At 52.5% G+C, this 18684-nt stretch overlaps 1 protein-coding gene and 1 long non-coding RNA gene across 14 annotated transcripts in view; one reads left to right on the forward strand and one right to left on the reverse strand.

The window, feature by feature from the left end:
• The window catches only part of LOC102164818 (uncharacterized), a 481497-nt gene extending 479034 nt beyond the window's left edge, over positions 1-2463 (reverse strand). For all 11 annotated transcript variants that reach the window (XR_014831575.1, XR_014831564.1, XR_014831562.1 and 8 more), the window contains exon 1: positions 1907-2463. This is a non-coding gene — a long non-coding RNA (uncharacterized LOC102164818). The remainder of the gene's footprint in view (positions 1-1906) is intronic.
• STC2 (stanniocalcin 2) lies at positions 917-15970 on the forward strand. 3 transcript variants are annotated; one of them, XR_014830687.1, is made up of 4 exons: positions 917-1331; positions 3409-3551; positions 6072-6524; positions 9185-11753. XR_014830687.1 is itself a non-coding variant. In XM_085001464.1 (4 exons), exons 1-4 carry the CDS (start codon positions 1181-1183, stop codon positions 12348-12350), a joined length of 576 nt encoding a protein of 191 aa, XP_084857590.1. In that variant the 5' UTR covers positions 917-1180; the 3' UTR covers positions 12351-15970.
• Positions 15971-18684: the final 2714 nt, after the last annotated feature.

Below are 18684 nucleotides of genomic sequence, written 5' to 3' on the forward strand. Positions count from 1 at the left end.
AATGGAGAGTAAAGGGAACACAGAATGGGGCGGCGAGGAAAACCTTGGGAAAATGGAAGAGTATGTTTGGAGACGCGTAAAGTTGCCTTTCAAGCTCCAGCCTCTGGGGCACGCGATGCTCCGCGACTGGCTAACTCAGGGCTGCCTGGGCCTCACTGCCACCCGCCTGAACATGATGCAAGTCCAGTCTGTCACCTGGGTCCCCGCAGCCCAGCTCGGAATCCATCTGGATTGGAGGAGGGGCGAGAACATGGCACCCCAGGTGTTGCAAGGGTCACAAAAGTGGGGTGAAAGAAAAGAGGAAGATGGGGTGGTCGCTCAGGCCAAGTTCTATATCTAGTGCTTCTGCTCCTATCTTAAATAGTTTGAGGGATTTTTTTTTTTTATGCAAAGTGTCACAAGGCCAGGAATTCTCATATATGTCCTGTTTGCCCCCAGCGTCACTATGTCCAGGAAAGTTCTTCAGTCTGTTAAGGCTTTGGGGCTGGGAATCTCCACCGAATTCCAAAAGACATAAAGAGGAAACTTTCCCAGCCCGATGCGGGTGTGATGTGAGCCAGGAGCCCGGGGGGTGGGGTAGGGGAAGGGAAGCTGTCCCAGCGCAGTCCGTCCCCTCTCGCCCTTCTTTAGCCACGACCGGAACTGGGATTCGCTTTTACTTTTTTAAGTCTGTTTGGCCATTGCCCTGGAGCACCCGCACACGCGCACGCATCTCCGCTCTCACACACTCACACACGCACGCACACGCGTGGCCGCCGCCAGGTCGGCAACTTCGTCGGGCGCTCCCAGCGGCTCTCGGCTTCCTCCTGTAGTAGTTGGGCTCAGGCCCCGCCTCCCGGCAGTGTTGTCAAACGGGCGGGGGTCTCGGATTGGTCCAGCCGCCGGGACAACACCTGCTCGACTCCTTCATTCAAGTGACACCAGAGCTTCCAGGGATATTTGAGGCACCATCCCTGCCATTGCCCGGCACTCGCGGCGCCGCTAACGGCCTGGTCACATGCTCTCCGGAGAGCTACGGGAGGGTGCTGGGTAACCTCTATCCGAGCCGCGGCAGCGAGGAGGGAAAAGGCGAGCGAAGAGGAAGAGTGGGAGGAGGAGGGGAAGCGGAGAAGGAGGAGGAAGAGGAGGAGAAGAGCACAAAGAATCCAGGTCTCCGGGCGGGAGATTTACACCAAGAACCATGTGTGCCGAGCGGCTGGGCCAGTTCGTGACCCTAGCTTTGCTGTTAGCTACCTTCGACCCGGCGCGAGGGACCGAGGCCACCAATCCGCCCGAAAGTCCCCAAGACCGGGGCTCCCAGCAGAAGGGCCGTCTGTCCTTGCAGAACACAGGTAAGTGCGTGCGCCTTCGCGGCGGGGCGCTGCTGGGAGAAGACGCCAGGCACCCACGCGGCGCGCCCCGGGCGCTTCGCCCGGAGCCTGGCGCCCACCCCGGTCCGCGCAAACTCTTGGGGTGGCGCGGGACATGCAAAGGAAAGCGCTAGGCGAAACGAGGTCCGCGCCCGGCTCCGCGCGCCCGGAATCCGCACGTGCTGGCAGGGTGATGAAATGGCTGGGGCAGGACTTGTTGCTGTCCTCCCTGGGGTCGAGGGTAAATGAAGCAGCGCCTGACGCGGCCAGTGCCAGCTCCAGAGTCCCCAGTCCGGTTCAAAGCTCCCTGCTCCATCCTGTCCGGCTTGCTGGAGGCACGGAGGATCCCCGGAGCTGGGCTGCGCCCTGAACCCGGAGAACTCCAACCGGCCGGCGGGCCGCAGCAGAACCGCTTCTTCCCCTCCTCAAAAGATGCCCGACATTCGAGAACTTCGTAGGCGAGACAAATTGCATTGCTAACTTTCTCCTTGGGGGGTCGGGTGGGGGCATTCCTTTCGGAAGGGGAGGGGGCGAATGGCGGATGGCGCAAAGCGTACCTCTGCGGTGCTGCGGCGGTCCTCCGTTCCAGGGCAGGTCTGCAAGCGAAGAAATGGTGACACCGCCCGAACCGTGCGCTGCCGCCGCTTGACCCGTTCTCCGCTCGCCAGCAAGCTGCCGAGCACAGCCAGGCGTGCAGGGCACGGGGTTGGCCCTTTTCCCAGCTCCCGGGAGAGGAAGAAAATCTGCCTACAGCTCCTTGGCTCTTCGCGGCCCTCCCTTTTTTTAGCCGGCCTGCGAACCCGCCCGCGGCGTGCGTGCGCTCACCGCACGAGCAGGAATGCACGAGTGCCCATTAGGGACGTCGGGAGCCAGTGAATCGCGGCCCTGCGCGCTCCGGGCCGGCGCGCCGGGGCCGCGCGTGGGATCATCCGGGAGTCTCCCACCACTATAGGCGGGTGTCAGCAATCCCGGCCCGTGTCCCGCTCATCCTAGGACCCTTGCCCACCCTCTCCCCTCCCAGAGCTTTCCCTGAGAACTGAACGCGATTCTCGCTAGTTGGTGACCCTCAGCAAATACACGCCCCTCATTCTCTCGCTAGATTTACTCTGAATGCGGATTATCTCCTCCGGCCCCGCCCTTCTTCCAAAATATACTTTTCTGATGTAATTTTGTGGTTGGTTTAAGTCAGGGAATTGGGTAGGGGGAGGGAAGGGAGGGAGGATTTGCCGGCGGCAGCCTGACAGTTAACTCCCTCTCAGCCTGTCCTTTCGGAGGGACAAATTAGGACCACATTCTGGGAAGGAGAGCTGCAGACTCCCCGGTCGCGGGAATTCTAGGGGATTAAGAGGCATCTCACACTGGATCTCTCAAAGGAGCCTCTTAACTGCAAAGGTTGCTTTTCTGCAGATAGCCCCCGTCTGACTCGATTCCTGAGCCTGCTTGCAAACCGCAGCTTCCCTAGCCTGGTATTTTTAATGCGGATGGTTTGGAGGCGCTGCCTTAATAGGAATTTTGTTTTGATTTTTAGGTGTTGAATCATAAAGCTGAATTGAAACTGCTTTTTGGACGCTCTCATTTGGGGGTCAGGAAGGAAATGGCTGTGATTTAATAGCAGCAACTCCATCCAAGTAGAGAAGGGTATTTCATTGACGGAGTGTAGAAGGGAGAGAGCAAGCTCATCGGTTGAAATCTTCTATTTTTGTCTGTGGGTTTAGAAATGAAATATCTTATGCTCTCAAACTAAGTGTCCCCACAAATACTTTCTTAAGGTGAGAAGGATGAAAACTGCAGTGCTCAGACCTAACTCCTGATTGTGACTTTTGTAATGGAGGCTTGACTCATTTTTTACAAATATTTACACATACCAGTATTTTCATAAGTAGATGAAGTGATGAAACCTTCTTTCTCTGGTTTTTTAGATCCTGAAAGAGTCATTTCTAACTTTTTTTTCTCCCTTAAATTTTCTTAGAGTCATTTCTTTGCTTTCAACCCCCACCCCTCTGCATTCCCCAGCCTGGCTGAGCATTTCCTATATGATTGTATGTAATTCTCCTTTTAGCGGAAATCCAGCACTGTTTGGTCAACGCTGGCGATGTGGGCTGTGGCGTGTTTGAATGTTTCGAGAACAACTCTTGTGAGATTCGGGGCTTACATGGGATTTGCATGACTTTTCTGCACAACGCTGGAAAATTTGATGCCCAGGTAAAAAACCATACTGAGCGCAAAGCATGGTTGGGTTAGTGTCGCACGACTGAAACATTCATTGGAAAGACTCATTAACAGATTTCCTGAGCTAATCTTCGCGGTGTGTTTTCGCACTTGCCAGAGACCTTCTGGGTGTGCAGCAGGATGACAGTGTCTCCCCGCTCCACTCCTGGGGTTCAGCTTTCTGGAGCGCTCATGTAGACTAAATCCTTCTCTCTTGAGCTGTGTTTGCACGCACAGAGTGGAACGGAGACCAAGCTGAACAATTATCTGAGGCGTCGTAGCAGAGAAGACAAAAGTCATAAAAATAATAAATATCTTCCTTCTAAGGGACCCAGAGTGTCTGGCTACCCAGAACCCAGTCTGCAAGGCCTGTCACATTAGGAGTAGTAGTAGATTGAGGAGAGGAAGGCAGGGACGCAGTGACATATGCCATAAGCATTACATTTCAGCGTATGGGCAAGACTAGAAGAGACACAAAATGTGTAGAAATGCATCATCTCCTAGTGGGCATGTGGGCAGGCGGCATGGGGAATCCAGCGCCTCCGGAAGAGTCGAGCCTCCGCAGTAGCAAATCCTCCTCTCCCAACCTGAAAAGTCGAAACCCTGAATGAGTCCTGCTCTAGATAATAAATATAGTCAGGGCCTGACCCACTTCCGTTATCCTAGGCTCCCCAGGGTGAAGCCCAGGTGCTGTGTGGGCAGGAAAAGAACCCAATGAGCCACCCGATGGCTCCCGTGCCAACAATCCAAGCCCATTTCTGATAGTGTGGGAGCATTAGGCTCACCTCCCTTCGTGTCCGCCCCAGCCCATATACACACTATGAAGGACCCTATTGTCACAGACTTCCTGTCCTATGTCATTGGAGAGCCATGACACTGTTTGGATGAGGTCCACAGTTTAGGTGTGATTTACAAACTTCGCCCGTCACCATCTGACATCCTGTAGACGGCCCGACAAAGCCACGCCTGGGAACCAGAAAGGGATGCGACAGGGCTGGCAGCCTCCCCTCCGGAGGATGTGGGGTGGCAGGAGGGGAAACAGAACCCGGGGAAGGAAAGAGGTGTAGAACGTTTGAACTCCTGAAGACTCCCGAATAAAGCACCCCTTCTGGATTAACTGGAATTAGGAAACGTAATAGGAAATCCGGAGGAAAGATGTGTATTTCAGGGCAATCCCACAGGATGTCAGGGAAGAATACCAAGAACAGACTGCGGCAGCCCTCGCATAAATTAATCCTCCTGTTTTTGTTTTTTTGGTTTTTTTTCTCAACCAACAGAAGTGTGTTCTCAAGTTAGAAGCATCCCTTTCAAGTCAGTTCTCAGTCCGTACCCACTTAACAAACTGGACACCCTACCCTCCGTCCTATGCGGCTTCCATTGGAAAGTCAGAGGAAAGGGGACCCCAGCGAGGTGGTTTTTCAGTGGTCGGACACTGTCTGTAGAGATTGCAACTGCTTCCAAAGGAGAGGGGGGGAAAAAAAGAAGAACCATGTTGGCTGGCTTCCCATTTCTAACCTAAACCTGTTTACTTTCTCAACTCTGTTACTTCCGGGCTTGTCTCAAAACGGAGGGGTGACCTCTCCAGCGACAGCTTGTTGATATAATAAAGGGGATGCAGGGGTCCCTGGTAGGTATCCCACAATGCCTCTGTGCCCTGAGATGTTGATAAGGGAGCTGACGCCCGAGCTGGCCTCCACACCCCCAACAGCTGTCTCCTTTCTAGGATAAGAACAATCTAATGGGGTTGCCAGGAAAGAGAACTGTAGGCCAGATGTATGCCTGGCTGCCTTAGCCACTCAGAGGCAGGGAGCATGGGGGAGGGGCTGTCAGTTGGGCAGTTCAGGCTCCAGATGCTGCCAGGCAGTGTGCCAGGCAGGCCTTTTAGAGGCAATAATCCTAACAGTTTAAAGGCGTCGAATTGCTTTCAAAAAGGAAAAGAATGCTCCTCCTTAAAGGACAGGAGGAGATGGGAGCGAGTATGGGTTGGGGGCGTTGGGGGGGCACCGAAGCAAAAAAGGAGGGCGGAGCTAGCAGCCCATCCTGACATCACTAGAAGGAACGAGGAAAGGTGTGAGATTTGGACAAGCGGGAATCTTCCACTTGGGGAAAATCTCTTGCCGGGAACCACCAAGGGGTTCTGGATTTATGCCTGGCCAAATGCCCCCTCCGTTCCAGAAACATTGCCACCAAACAGCCAACACAAGGCTGCCTTGAGGACAGAGGGCCCTGGGAGCCCCAGGACCAAGGAGGCTAGTAGAGCAGCTCGCAGAAGGAAGGAGGCAGATCCATCACGCTCCCAAGTAACATCCTTTTTAAATGCAGAGGGATCGTGTCGCTCTGGACAGACCCCATGGAGCCCCAGCGCGTCCTCACCTGCAAGGACATCAGTCTCGGGGTTCCGTTGTCAGAAAAATCCCATGTCAGCCCGACGAGGGGAAAAATGTCAAAACATGTAATGAGGACCGGTCTCTTCTGCCCCCTCCCCTTTCCCTCCCCTGTCCCCTCTGCTCTCAGGGCAAGTCATTCATCAAAGATGCCCTGAAGTGTAAGGCCCACGCGCTGCGGCACCGATTCGGCTGCATAAGCCGCAAGTGTCCGGCCATCAAGGAGATGGTGTTCCAGTTACAGCGGGAATGCTACCTCAAACACGACCTGTGCTCGGCCGCCCAGGAGAACACCCGGGTCATGGTGGAGATGATACACTTCAAGGACTTGCTGCTGCACGAGTGAGTGCTGCCCCGGGGGCGTAGGGGCCTCCCCGGGGAGAGGGGTGATGGGAGGCCTGCTGGGGTCGGAGGAGAGGCTTCCTCAGTTTGAGGGGCTGGTTTGTAGAGGCTGAGCTCTCCTGTCCAACCGGGACGGTTGCAGTTTCCCTCAGAAAGCTGCACAGACTCCCCTGGGAGTCCCTTTCCTGCTGGCCTTCAGGAAAAGCAAAAGAAATTTCCGCCATCGGTTTCAAAATCACAAGCAATAGCAACAGGAAATCTTTCCACTGAGCACAAAATGTGTAGAATTCAGAAATACCCTCAGTCTTCCCCTGAGCCCAGATCCCGACAGTTCGCAGTGTTCCAAAGAGCTAGGTAGGTGCCCTGGCAGACGGCCGAGAGCTGATAACATGTACCGAGCATGTACTTAAGTGCCAGGCGCTGTGCTAAGGGCTGCATGTGAATTTTTCACTTGATTGTCACAACAGCGCTGTGAGCGAGGTACCATTCTCAGCTCCATGTTTCAAAGGAGAAAACTGGGATTCGCTGTGGTAAAGGTCACACAGACAAAGAAAGGCAAAGCCAGCATGAGGCGCCAAGTGGTCCAGCTCCAGAACCTACGCATTTAAATGCCAATAGCTTTTTTTCCTGCCTCCATAAGCTCTCCTTTCCCTTAGAAGGTCCAGTTCACCTCGAACAGTCAGGCCCTCCCAGAGCAAATGCAGAATAAATAGCAAGAACTTGAATCAGCTGAGCACCTTCATGCCAAAGTGAGGAAATAGGAATGTACTTCTTAGAAGACTGGTGATTCAGTCCTAAACCCAGGACATCTCACCCCTTAAAAAACATCCCATCTATAGGACCCTCAATTTGTAGAAAATTTATTTTTTCGAAGTATAGTTGATTTACCATGTCGCGTTGATTTTAGGATCCTCAATTTTGCAGAGCAGCGAAAGGCATGGGGGTACACAGTTGCTCCTAACGCCATAGCCCCTGAAGCTTACAGTGGCTCCTTCCTTGGGGACTTAGGACAGAAAGCAAGTTACTAGCTAAGCAGCCCAGTATAAGTCACAGCACTGTTATTCTTCACATTGGACCAAAGGAGTACAATTTAATGAACTCTTGCTCCTTAGCTATACCATGGTCTTCCCCAGCTATGTCACTAAACGGGCCGCTCCCCGCCCCACCTACACCACTGAGATCACAGAGGACAGCAACAATCGCCTGTCACTTTCCACCTGGTCGTGAGGCTCTAGGTATCTTGCAACATCCCTGGTACAGAGTTCGAGTTACAAGATTCACCATAAATCTCTGCAGGCAGCTCTTGCCAAGAGCAAACTGATGTTGTCTTTTCCTTGAGTTACACTAGTGCCCGGTAAAATCTTTTCTCTGCTTCCAAATACCTATAAAGAAACAAAGCAACAATAGCACCAACCGCAATAGCAATAACAGTAACTATCACGTTCAGAGAGGGCCACGCCCTTGGCCAGGGACTTTACCTGGATTATCTCACTTACCTTCCCCAACAAAGCCACAGGCTAGCAAATACTATCCCCATGTAATAGGAAGAATGTGAACCCAAGAGGTTAAAGAGCTTGCTCTGAGGTTCAGGTCCTACTCTCCAACTTGGAAATTGGTGATTCTGAAGCAAGTTGTCAGGAATAGACCTCAAACCCCCTTGCTCCTGGCCTGCATTCTGCCCACAAGACCAGCAGAAGCTCACCGGTCCCCAAATGTGGCAGGAGTTTTCCTTTTCTCAAAAATAGCCCCATTACACAAGTAGAGCACTGTGAAATTTCCTTCCTGCAAGGTGCCCCTGGGAAGAGGCAGATACCCCATTGCTGAGAAGCTTTGAAGTTCATATGCCCTCAGCCCACTCTCATTCGTTAGAGATAGTTTGTTGGCCTCAAGAATGGAGGATGGGGGGAGTTCCCATCATGACTGATGAATCCGACTGGGATCCATGAGGATCCAGGTTCAATCCCTGGCCTCATTCAGTGGGTTAAGGATCCGGTATTGCCGTGAGCTGTGGCGTAGGTCACAGACATGGCTTGGGAACCACGTTGCTGTGGCTGTGGTGTAGGCCCGAAGCTACAGCTCTGATTCAACTCCTAGCCTGGGAACCTCCATATGCTGTGGGTGCAGCCCTAAAAAGGCCAAAAAAAAAAAAAATTGAGGATGGGGTACTAGTTTTTAAATTTATAATATATTTCTGGAGCCAAGAAGACTTTTGTCTTTTTGGAGAAAAAGAGAATCTTCTTGGGGGAAATAGGAGATTTCATTGTTTTTGGCCAACTCCCCCCGCCTCCTTGCATTTAAGACGAGCCAAAGCCCCATGGCTTTCTGATGTCACTTCCCTGGAAACATGGCCCACGGGGCCCTGGGACCCTTACTTCCAAAGGGCTCCTTATGTCATTTAGAGCCAACGCCCAGCCCCCACCCCAGCCTGCTCTGGAAAGGCAGGCAATCCACCCAGAAAGGAACCCTGGGCCTCTTTCTTAAACACTCAGTGTGGCTGCCCGCAGGTCCCCTTCTGCCTGCTCAGCCAGCACCTCTAGCTCCCCGCAGACCCCTCCGCACTGTCCCTCCTGAAGCCATAGCCACACACGGCATCAACCAGTGCTTCAAGCTGACCTGAGGTTTTGTTTGGTTGTTTCAACTCTCTTCGCTGATTCAGGTACAAAGGAGCCCATCAGTCCCCAAATAGCGAGAAGACCATTTAAGAATGTGGCCCTGGCCACAGATAAGAAACGGAAAACGGCTTTTTTTTTTTTTTTTTTTTTTTGGCTTATTGCCACTTCTTGGGCCACTCCCGCGGCATATGGAGGTTCCCAGGCTAGGGGTCGAATCGGAGCTGTAGTCACCAGCCTACGCCAGAGCCACAGCAACACGGGATCCAAGCCGCATCTGCACCCTACACAGCTCACGGCAATGCCGGATTCCCAACCCACTGAGCAAGGCCAGGAATCGAACCTGCAACCTCATGGTTCCTAGTCGGACTCGTTAACCACTGAGCCGCAACAGAAACTCCCGGAAAACGGCATTTGCCTTTCCCTCTAGAAGGAAGGAAATCAAAGTCACCCAGCATCCACATCACCCCATCCCTCAACCCGATCCTCATCTACCCCAGAACCCTCATGTTCAGTTAAAGTGGTTTCCTTTGAACTCTCTGCTCCCCGCTGCTCCCCTCACCCTTCCCGCCCCGCTTTCTCCAGAGCAGCCACTTGGCCACCACACACCCTGTCACTGGATGCTGGCAGCCTCCAGGCACGTCCCCCTCCAAGTATTTTTAAAAATCCTTTAGCCTTGCTGACGTCCAGTGGAGAGAGCTGGGCTTTGTCATTAGACACGGGCTGAGCTAGCAGCCCGAGGAGGCCCCATGCCAGCCCGAAACACAGCGTAGATTAACACACACCCCTCCCCACAGTTCACAGCTTTCTCCTCGGCAGAGAGTGCCAGAAGAGAGCGTGGGCTGGTCCAGCCTTCTGGGATCCGCCTTGGGATTCTGAGAGCTCATCTGGCAGGCAGGACGCCCTGGCGAAGGAGGCCAAGAGGCAGTCTCTACATTCCCAAGAGGGCCCTCCCCTCACCCTGGAGAAAGAAACTTGAAGAGCATCCCCAAAAGACAGATGCTCAGCCTCTGTGATTGGTTTATCTAGCCCCAGGGGGTGGCAGGTCCCGTCAGGGACTAAAACCTCCATGCTTCTGTAGCAGCAGTGAACTTGACTTCTCTGAGGCAGTTGCTCATTTTCAAAAGATAGAAGGATGGACTATTCCTGTGGTGCAGAGGTTTAAGGATCCAGCTCGGTCACTGCAGCGGCTTGGGTCACTGCTACGGTGCAGATTCGATCCCTGGCCAGGAACTTCCATGTGCTTCAAGTGCAGCCAAAAAAAATGTTTTTTTAAATCAAAAGATGGAAGGAAACAAACGTTCAGGGAGCATTTCCCTGTGTTGCCCCACATCTTCCTCTCTCGGCTCAAGCAGACTTGGGTCATCGCTGTCCTGTCCTGTCCTGGTCATGGTTAGGGGCCTGCCTTGGAGCGTTGGAGCACCGTGCCCACCATCCGTGCCCAGACTGTCTGACTCCAAAGGCATCAAGTCGGCCTTAAAAGGCAGCTTGATCTCTATCAGCCAGAACATTCCTCCTCTCTGGTCACAGCCCAGCCCCAGGCCTTCCTGGCCCAGAAACTTCCCAAAGCCACTTTCTCCCCTGTCTTGTCTCCATTTTATATCTATGGAATGAGGACAGTTCAGTCAATTACAACTTGAGGACTAATTCATAAAAATGGCAGTCAACTACTTCACAAGTCTTAAAACACAATCTGCTCTTCTTCCTGCTTGGCAACAACTGCCAACTTGCAAAGAAAAGATTAAATGGGCTATAGAGAGGTGGTCCAGGCTCACAGAGGGGGGAAAAAAGTCTTCTTATAAATGATCTCGCGTTCCAAAATTATTTCCCTACCCCAGGGGATGGCCCAGAGCTTCAACGTTCACGGTCAGATACAGCCAGAAATTCTGCCAGGGAGGACTGCATAAGAAAGCTGGTTAGCTACATGGAACATTCCATACCCCCTTGGGGATTTTAAAAGGCCAGTGAGACGTAAGAAAGGCTCGGTGAGTGGGCCAGGAGGGCCCACTGCTGAGTATGCCTTTTGCCAGCTGAGCCCATAAATATAAGAAGCCAGCTTAGAGTACAGAGTACACTGCTCCGGCCCTCTGAACACACCTTCCGCCCCCAGGAGAAAGGTTTACATGACGTGCTCATTCCTCCTCCAGCACTCTTCCTAAACAACACCCCAGGGCGGCCGGAATGGCCAGAGGAGCTGGCTCTCTCCTCTGGGAACCGAGCATGCTTATTTCACAGACTCTGGCTCTGGTCCCAAGCACAAAGGGCCAGCCCTCGCCTCCAGGGGCGGGGAAGCCCAGATGGGAAGAATAGAGATGCTCAGGCAGCCACTCCCCTGCCGCAGCCTCTACCACCAAGGGAGGGAAGAGCTCCACGGAAATCCACATTCCGCCAGCCTTCTCTGCCTATTCCACACTCCTCTGGATACACAGCATACGCTATGTATCCAGAAACTTCTCCAAATGCCCTTCATCATGAGCCCAAACCAGGGGCAAATACGGACATGGGGGAAATGGTTTTTTAGGGGCCTCCCTTAGGCAAGACTTACCCTGGAGAAGACACCAGTGCAGAGCCAGCCAGCCTTGCTTCCCTGCCGTAAAGACTCCTCAGTTTGGGAGTTCCCATTGTTGCTCCGTGGGCTAAGAACCTGACACAGTGTCCGTGAGGATGTGGGTTCAGTCTCTGGCCTTGCTCAGTGGGTTAAGGATCCAGCATTGCTACAAGCTGCCGTGTAGGTTGCAGATGCAGCTGGGATCCAGTGTTGCCATGACTGAGGTTCAGGCTGGCAGCTGCAGCTCCAATTCGACCCCTAGCCTGGGAACTTACATATGCTGCAGGTACGGCCATCAGAAGAAAAAAAAAAACAATTTAAGTCTCGTCGTGGCTCAGTGGATTATGAATCTGACTAGGAACCATGAGGTTGCAGGTTTGATTCCTGGCCTTGCTCAGTGGGTTAAGGATCCAGTGTTGCCGTGAGCTGTGGTGTAGGTTGAAGACGCGGCTCCGATCCCAAGTTGCTGTGGCTGTGGTGTAGGCCGGCGGCTACAGCTCTAATTGGACCCCTAGCCTGGGAACCTCCATATGCCACGGGTGCAGCCCTAGAAAAGACAAAAAAAAAAAAAAAAAAAAAAAAAGTTAAAAGACTCCTCAGTTTGGTATGCGAGGCCCTTCACCATTGGCCTATTACTCCACGGGCTTCAAGACCCATGTCCACTCCCACTAAGATCCTCCCAGTTAGCAGACCCTAAACCTGCCCTGGAGCTCTCCTGCCCTCCAAGTCCCACCGCTGCCCCTCTGGCCTTCTGGCCTCCCCCGCCCCCCGCCAGAGGTTCTTCCTAGGCTTTTAGCGTATGCACCTGTGACTTGTCACTGGCCCTTTTTCTGGTGGCAGGCTCTCTCCCCAGCCTCTCATTCTCTCCAGTGCCTGGCATGGAGCCCGGTCCTCCACAGAATATGGGTAAAAGCTTGAAGTAGTTCCAGAACGATCTTTCACCAAACCCAAGCCAAGCGTGGGCCACACCTTTCTCCCCTGCTGTCGGCACTACCCTCTGCGGCCCCCTCGGGACCTGCTCCATCCTCGGTCTCTCTCTCAATCTCTAGACCCTACGTGGACCTGGTGAACCTGCTGCTGACCTGTGGGGAGGAGGTGAAGGAGGCCATTACCCACAGCGTCCAGGCTCAGTGCGAGCAGAACTGGGGAAGCCTGTGCTCCATCTTGAGCTTCTGCACCTCGGCCATCCAGAGGCCCCCCACGGCGCCTCCTGAGCACCCGCCCCAGGGCGACAGAGCCAAGCCCTCCAGGGCCCACGGGGAAGCAGGTCACCCCCTCTCAGAGCCCAGCAGTCGGGAGACTGGCCGAGGCGCCAAGGGCGAGCGAGCTAGCAAGAGCCACCCAATCGCCCACGCCCGGGGCAGAGCGGCTGGCCACGGGGCCCAGGGAACTTCTGGAAGCAGCGAGTGGGAGGATGAACAGTCTGAGTATTCTGACATCCGGAGGTGAAACGAAAGGCCCAGCCGGGAAGTCTTTCCTCCACGCCGTCCATTTTCTTCTCTATGGACATTCCAAGACATTTGCCATTAAAGAGGGGGGATGTCACACGCAGGATTTGATGGGGATTGCGGACTTGCTGGAGGTGTATGTTAGCGGCATGAACAGGTGAGGCGGAGGCTCCCTGGGCAGCGGCAAGGGCTCGGTTGTGCCTGGTGGGTCCCGCACCTGAACATCCTGAAGGGAGGGCGCCACCCCTCCCTCTTGCGACTTTGCCTTCTTTCGCTCAGTGGAGCCCCCGCCCCCAGGGCAGTGGCCTGCGGTTTCCTCTGCAGGGGGAGGTGACGGGGAGGGCGGGGGTGAACCGACCCACAGGGGCTGGCCCCCACCCGCAGCTTCTGCTGCTGTCTTTGTGGAGGGCAGCTGGACTCTGGTGCAGGAGTGGGTGTGCAAACCTCCCTGGGAATCAGGAGAAGGGTGCAGCGGAGGCAGGGGCCATGTGGGTGCTTGGTGCCAAACCGAAATCCAGCTTCTTGCATGGACCCTTGAGGTTTGGAGCAACTTGGGACGGGGAGGGCCAAGGGTTCTAAGTGTAATTTCTGAGCCATTGTTGTCTGCGGGACCCTGTCTGAGGGCGTGGCCCCTGTGTGTTTGTATTTTAACCACTGCTTCACGTCTCAATTTCACTTTTTTATTTATCCAGTTACATCTCCATATCTGTCGTCTCAATAAATAGCTTTCAAACTAAGCAACTGGGTCATTAAAACCAGCTCAAAGGAAAAGCAAACAAACAAAAAAAACCAAACCATCTTTAGGGGCTGCATTTTTTACGTGCTCTTTTAAAAGGAATCAAAGAGCGATGTAACTACATCTGACTGCCTGACGTGGGTTCTTTGCCACTTAGGGCAAAGCCCACACCTGGAGGAAAATGCACACACCAGGAGGGCATCTGACAGATTTCCTTTTGCATGTCGGTCTCTCACCCTGACCCTCAGCCAAGATGGATAAAGCACCGTACCCTGGGTACCGCAAAGCCAAGTTGGAAAGCTGGCCCCTCCGTGCCAGAGGATGGAAAAAGGGGAACGGAGCATGGCGACTCCGTGCTTTTCACCAGGCAACGCCCATCTCTTACATCAATGGAGGAGACTGCTGAGAATCGCTGAGGGACGAGATTTCCCAGGTCCAGACTGAACTTTAGCAATGAGAAAAGGAGTCAGAGTGGCCACAGGAAAGGCAGAGAGACAGACCTAAAAATACAAGGAAAGGATTATAACAGAAAGCCTCAGCCATGGATGTCTCGTTACTGAAAAGGTTTCAGAGAGAGGTCTTTCCTCCTCTTTCCTAACAGGCTACGCATTAAAGAGTATGCTTTCTTGCAGCCAGCACTCAACTAGGAGCCCAGTATTGCAGGAGTGGATGGATGTGCTGGGCCAGATCCTTCTAGACCAGGGGTCGGCAAACCTTTCCTGCAAAGGTCCAGATAGTAACTACACTATTTTCAGTTTGGCAGGTGGTAGGGTTTCTGTTGCTGCTATTCAACTTGGCCTTTATAGCAGGAAAGCAGACCTACCTAGACAACCCATAGCAAATAGGCTTGGCTCTGCTGCATTAACATTTTATTTAACAGGCGCCCAACGGGATTTGGCTCTTGGGCCTAAGTTTGCTGATTGCCATTCTAGTGACTGGGCAAAAAAAAAGCATGCATCCCCCGTTTGTATCAGCTCATAGCGCTCCCTCAGAGCAACCTGAGGCCAGAGATAAAGGGAGCTAAATTTATCTCCTCGAAAACGATTCGTTCCACAGAATGCCCTTACCCAAAGCCAAGCTAGTGTCTCTATACCCCACATCCAATCTCGTTGCCAAGACGCCGGTGCTGGAGTGTCATTTCATGCACCGTGTTGGAAAGAAACCATTTGGGTGTTGGGGTGGCAGGGGACAAAAGACTGGGAGAAGCACCTCGAAAGAACTGGAGCTGCAGGAGGTAGCGAGGAGGTAGCGCCCTTGATCCAGCTCTGCCCGCAGAGGGAAGAGGACCCGCGTGTCAGGCTCTGCCATGGGAACCAAACGTAAGCGCTGTCTCAAGCCACACAGCACGTGGACTGTTTTCCTTACGTCACTCAAAAGCCGAAGCAATAACATTCTCCCTCGTTGCTGGGTCAGCTGTTCATTTGTCCGCCGGCGCCCGGGCTGGGTGGATGAAAGGCATCACTTTTGTATTTTCCTCAGTGTAAATGTTGTATGTGTTCGCCTACTGACATCCCATGTGCTGCTTCTATTGTAAATATTTGTCGTTTGTATTTATTATCTCAGCGTCCCCCCCCCCCCGCCTCCCGCCACCCCGAGGCGTAGACTTACCTACTCTGTTGATTGGAACCCCTTGACTGATCTCTGTTGTCTGTTTTTCATGCCACTGGTTTGTTTCTTCTCAAAAGTCAGGTCGACATCATAGCATTCGGATTCCTAATGATTGGAGGCATCCGATAGTATTTGTTGCTCAGATTCTTTATCTCAAAACGGAGGAAAATCCAAATTCCTGTAAGCATGGACAGAGGCATTGGTGCAATCTAAAATGTAAGCAAAGTCGTCCTTAAAAATAGACCTTCCACTCCGGCTTCGGACCTCATACAGATGTACTCATGAGTCTTCCTTTGCGGAAGGATGTGGATTTCCAAATAAAGATATGGTGTTTATTTTGAGCCTCGCATCTTAACGAGATGATCCGAACACCTCTCCTTTGTATCAATAAATAGGCCTGTTATTCTGAAGTGAGAGGCCTGAGTGAAATGCTGACACTCAAAACTGAATAAATAGAAAACGCCAGCCCAGAGCTGGAGTCGTACTTTGACACACACACAAAGAGAGAAATTCCAGCTAGAAGCAAGGAAAAGGCTTCGCTAGAACAACATGGAAAAACAATGCTTCCAGGGCCCATTTCCTAAGGAAGAACAACCCTCGTCTGATCTCAGAATTGGCACCACATGAGCTTGCTAAGTCATAATATCTGTTTCTGTTATGGATTTAGGCAGCAGGACCTGTTCGTTGTCACATCGCATTATCTTTCTCCGAGCATTAATAAAGGTTTTAAATAATTGACTTCTCCCTGAGTAGCCTTACTGTCTGTCCAAGAGGGCTTTGGATGGGCCAGGGGGCAACGGCTGTGGGCAAGTGGGCTTGTAGTCCATTTAAAATGCTGAATTCGGAATTCCCGTTGTGGCGCAGTGGAAGCAAATCCGACTCGAAACCACGAGGTTGCGGGTTTGATCCCTGGCCTCGCTCAGTGGGTTAAGGATCTGGTGTTGCCGTGAGCTGTGGTGTAGGTCGCAGAAGTGGCTCGGATCGCATGTTGCTGTGGCTGTGGTGTAGGCCGGCAGCTGTAGCTCCGATTGGACCCCTAGCCTGGGAACCTCCATGTGTTGAGGGTGCAGTCCTAAAAAGACAAAAGACCAAAAAAATTTTTTAATGCTGGATATTAGGAGTTCCCCTTGTGGTTAAGAACCCAACAAAGTGTCTGTGATGATGTGGGTTCGATCCCTGGCCTCGCCCAGTGGGTTAAGGATCCAGCGGCAGATGCAGCTGGGATCTGGTATTGCCGTGGCTGCTATGACGTAGGCCGGCAGCTGCAGCTCCAATTTGACCCCTAGCCCAGGAATTTCCATATGCTTTGGCCCTAAAAAGAAATAAAATAAAATGCTGGTTGTTCCGTTTACAAAGAGGGGGAACCAGGGGAGGAAGACCATCCTGGGCTTTTCCTCCACCCCGGGGATTCTGTCCAAAACCCCTGCCTGAATCACCCAGACAAAAAGGAGGTTGAGCTTGCTGCAGCCAGCCTGGAGGCACCAGCCCCAGAGCATCGGGGTGGTCCTTACGGCTCCTCCCTGAAATCCACAAACTTTATAGAGGCTCCCCTGTGGCCCAGCCACCCCTTCTTTCGGACTAAGCCGGCAGTGGACGCCACCAGCCTAATGACTCAGTGGCCCCTCACAGACCGGGAAGCTCACGGCCTCCTCTCCAGCTCTTCCTTCCTCGACACAGCAGAGGTGGACTCCCTGATTTCTCACAGTTTCCTCCCCTGTTGGCCTACCGACTCCCTGCCTCCTCCGTGCCCAGCACCATGCGAGGTATTTTACATACATGATCTAGTCCCACCACATCCCGCAAGTGACAGGTAGTATCCCATTTTACAGGTGGAGAAACCAAAGCATAGAAAAATAAGGCAATTTCTTGAACACCACGTGGCTAATGGCCGGGGCGGGCGGTGGGGGGCAGGGGATGGGGAGTTGCCGTGGCCAGGAACTCAAACCCAGATCTGTTTCTCCCACTTCAGGTCTAGATTCTCCACATCTGATTTAGTTTTAATTTAAACCGATCAGTATTATTCCTATTTTACACAGGGCTTCGAGAAAGAATAATTATACTCTTATATTTATAGCATCAGGCCTCGGAGGAGTTCTCCTTTAGAACGGAAAGGAAAATTGATGCTCTCACCTTTCCTCTCCGCAGAGAGACTCCGATTTGGTTCAGATTAAGGGAGGGCAGGAAAATGCTGGCGTCTCATGGCTTTTCTGTTCACAAGGGTAATATTTTTACGATGCTTCTCAAGTGCCCCTGAGGAATGCATTTGGGGAGTGGTTGGCATTGGTGGCCATGCCGCTGGACTTTTCTCTGCGAAACCCACCCAATCGTCAGCCTTGTCTGAGAAGTCAGGCGCCCCTAGATCTTTACCACCGTCATCATTCTCACTGTGATGGTTGTGGACCTGTCTTATGCCTGTGTGTTGCCTGGTGCTTTACAGCTATTATTTCTTTTGGTTTGGTTTCCTTTAATTTTTTTGGCCACACCCACAGTATGCAGAAGTTCCCAGGCCAGGGATTGAATCCAAGCCACAGCAGCAACCCAAGCCACAGCGATGACAGCACAAGGTCCTTAACCGGATGAGCCACCAGGGAACTCCTACAGCTATTATTTCTGAGCCTTTTTTTTTTTTTTTTTTTTTCCTTTGTCAGCCACACCTGTGGCCTACGGACATTCTCAGGCCAGGGACTGAATCCAAGCCACATCTGCAACCTATGCCACAGCAGGGGCAACACCAGATCCTTAATCCACTGCACCAGGCCGGGGATTGAACCAGCAAATCCGCAGAGACAAGCTGGATCATTAACCCACTGCACCACAGCAGAACTCCCTGAGTCCCATTTTACATATGAAGAAACTGAGGCTCAAAAGGCATCTTAATTTGCCTAGAGTCTGTCACAAGCCTGGGGGGCTCCATAGGGTGGCAGGGCTCACCCAGCTCTATCTTATCATCAGTCACCCCAGATACAAAAATGTGAGTTAAATTCACTCAAGTTTAAAAACACAGCTGCCTCCCAACCCTCAGGACTGCTCCAGTCTATGGGTTCAGGAATGCTTAAGCTGTGGGAGGGTTAGAAGTCCTTCCAAAGATGCTGGTATTTAAACAGAGTTTTCAAAGGAAGTTGGAGCTGTGGGTCCAGAAATCTGGAGACAGAAATCTGAATTTGTTCTAAAGTCAACAAAAAAGAAAGCCCCCTACTGAGGAGGGGACAAGCCTTGGCCAGGGAACAGGTTTTTTGTGAAATGATTTTGTAGGCGGCAGAGAAAAGAAGAAAAGAGCGATACAGGCCTTGGGCAAGGAGTCATGCATGGCTGCTTGCATAAGCAGTACAGTTTTTATCACTCCCCAGAAAGAACACGCCCTCAAAAGTCACTCCCTAAAGAGAAGGGGGGAAAAGCCACAAAGCCAGCCTAACCTTATGCATGAAACAGCTCCCCCCCCCCCGCCAGGATGA

The sequence above is a fragment of the Sus scrofa genome, chromosome 16 (genome assembly GCF_054392235.1).
Source record: "Sus scrofa isolate SSC_HxYL_T2T_F1_AM1 chromosome 16, Sscrofa_HxYL_maternal_Yorkshire_Landrace_v2.0, whole genome shotgun sequence".
NCBI classification, from domain to species: domain Eukaryota; kingdom Metazoa; phylum Chordata; class Mammalia; order Artiodactyla; family Suidae; genus Sus; species Sus scrofa.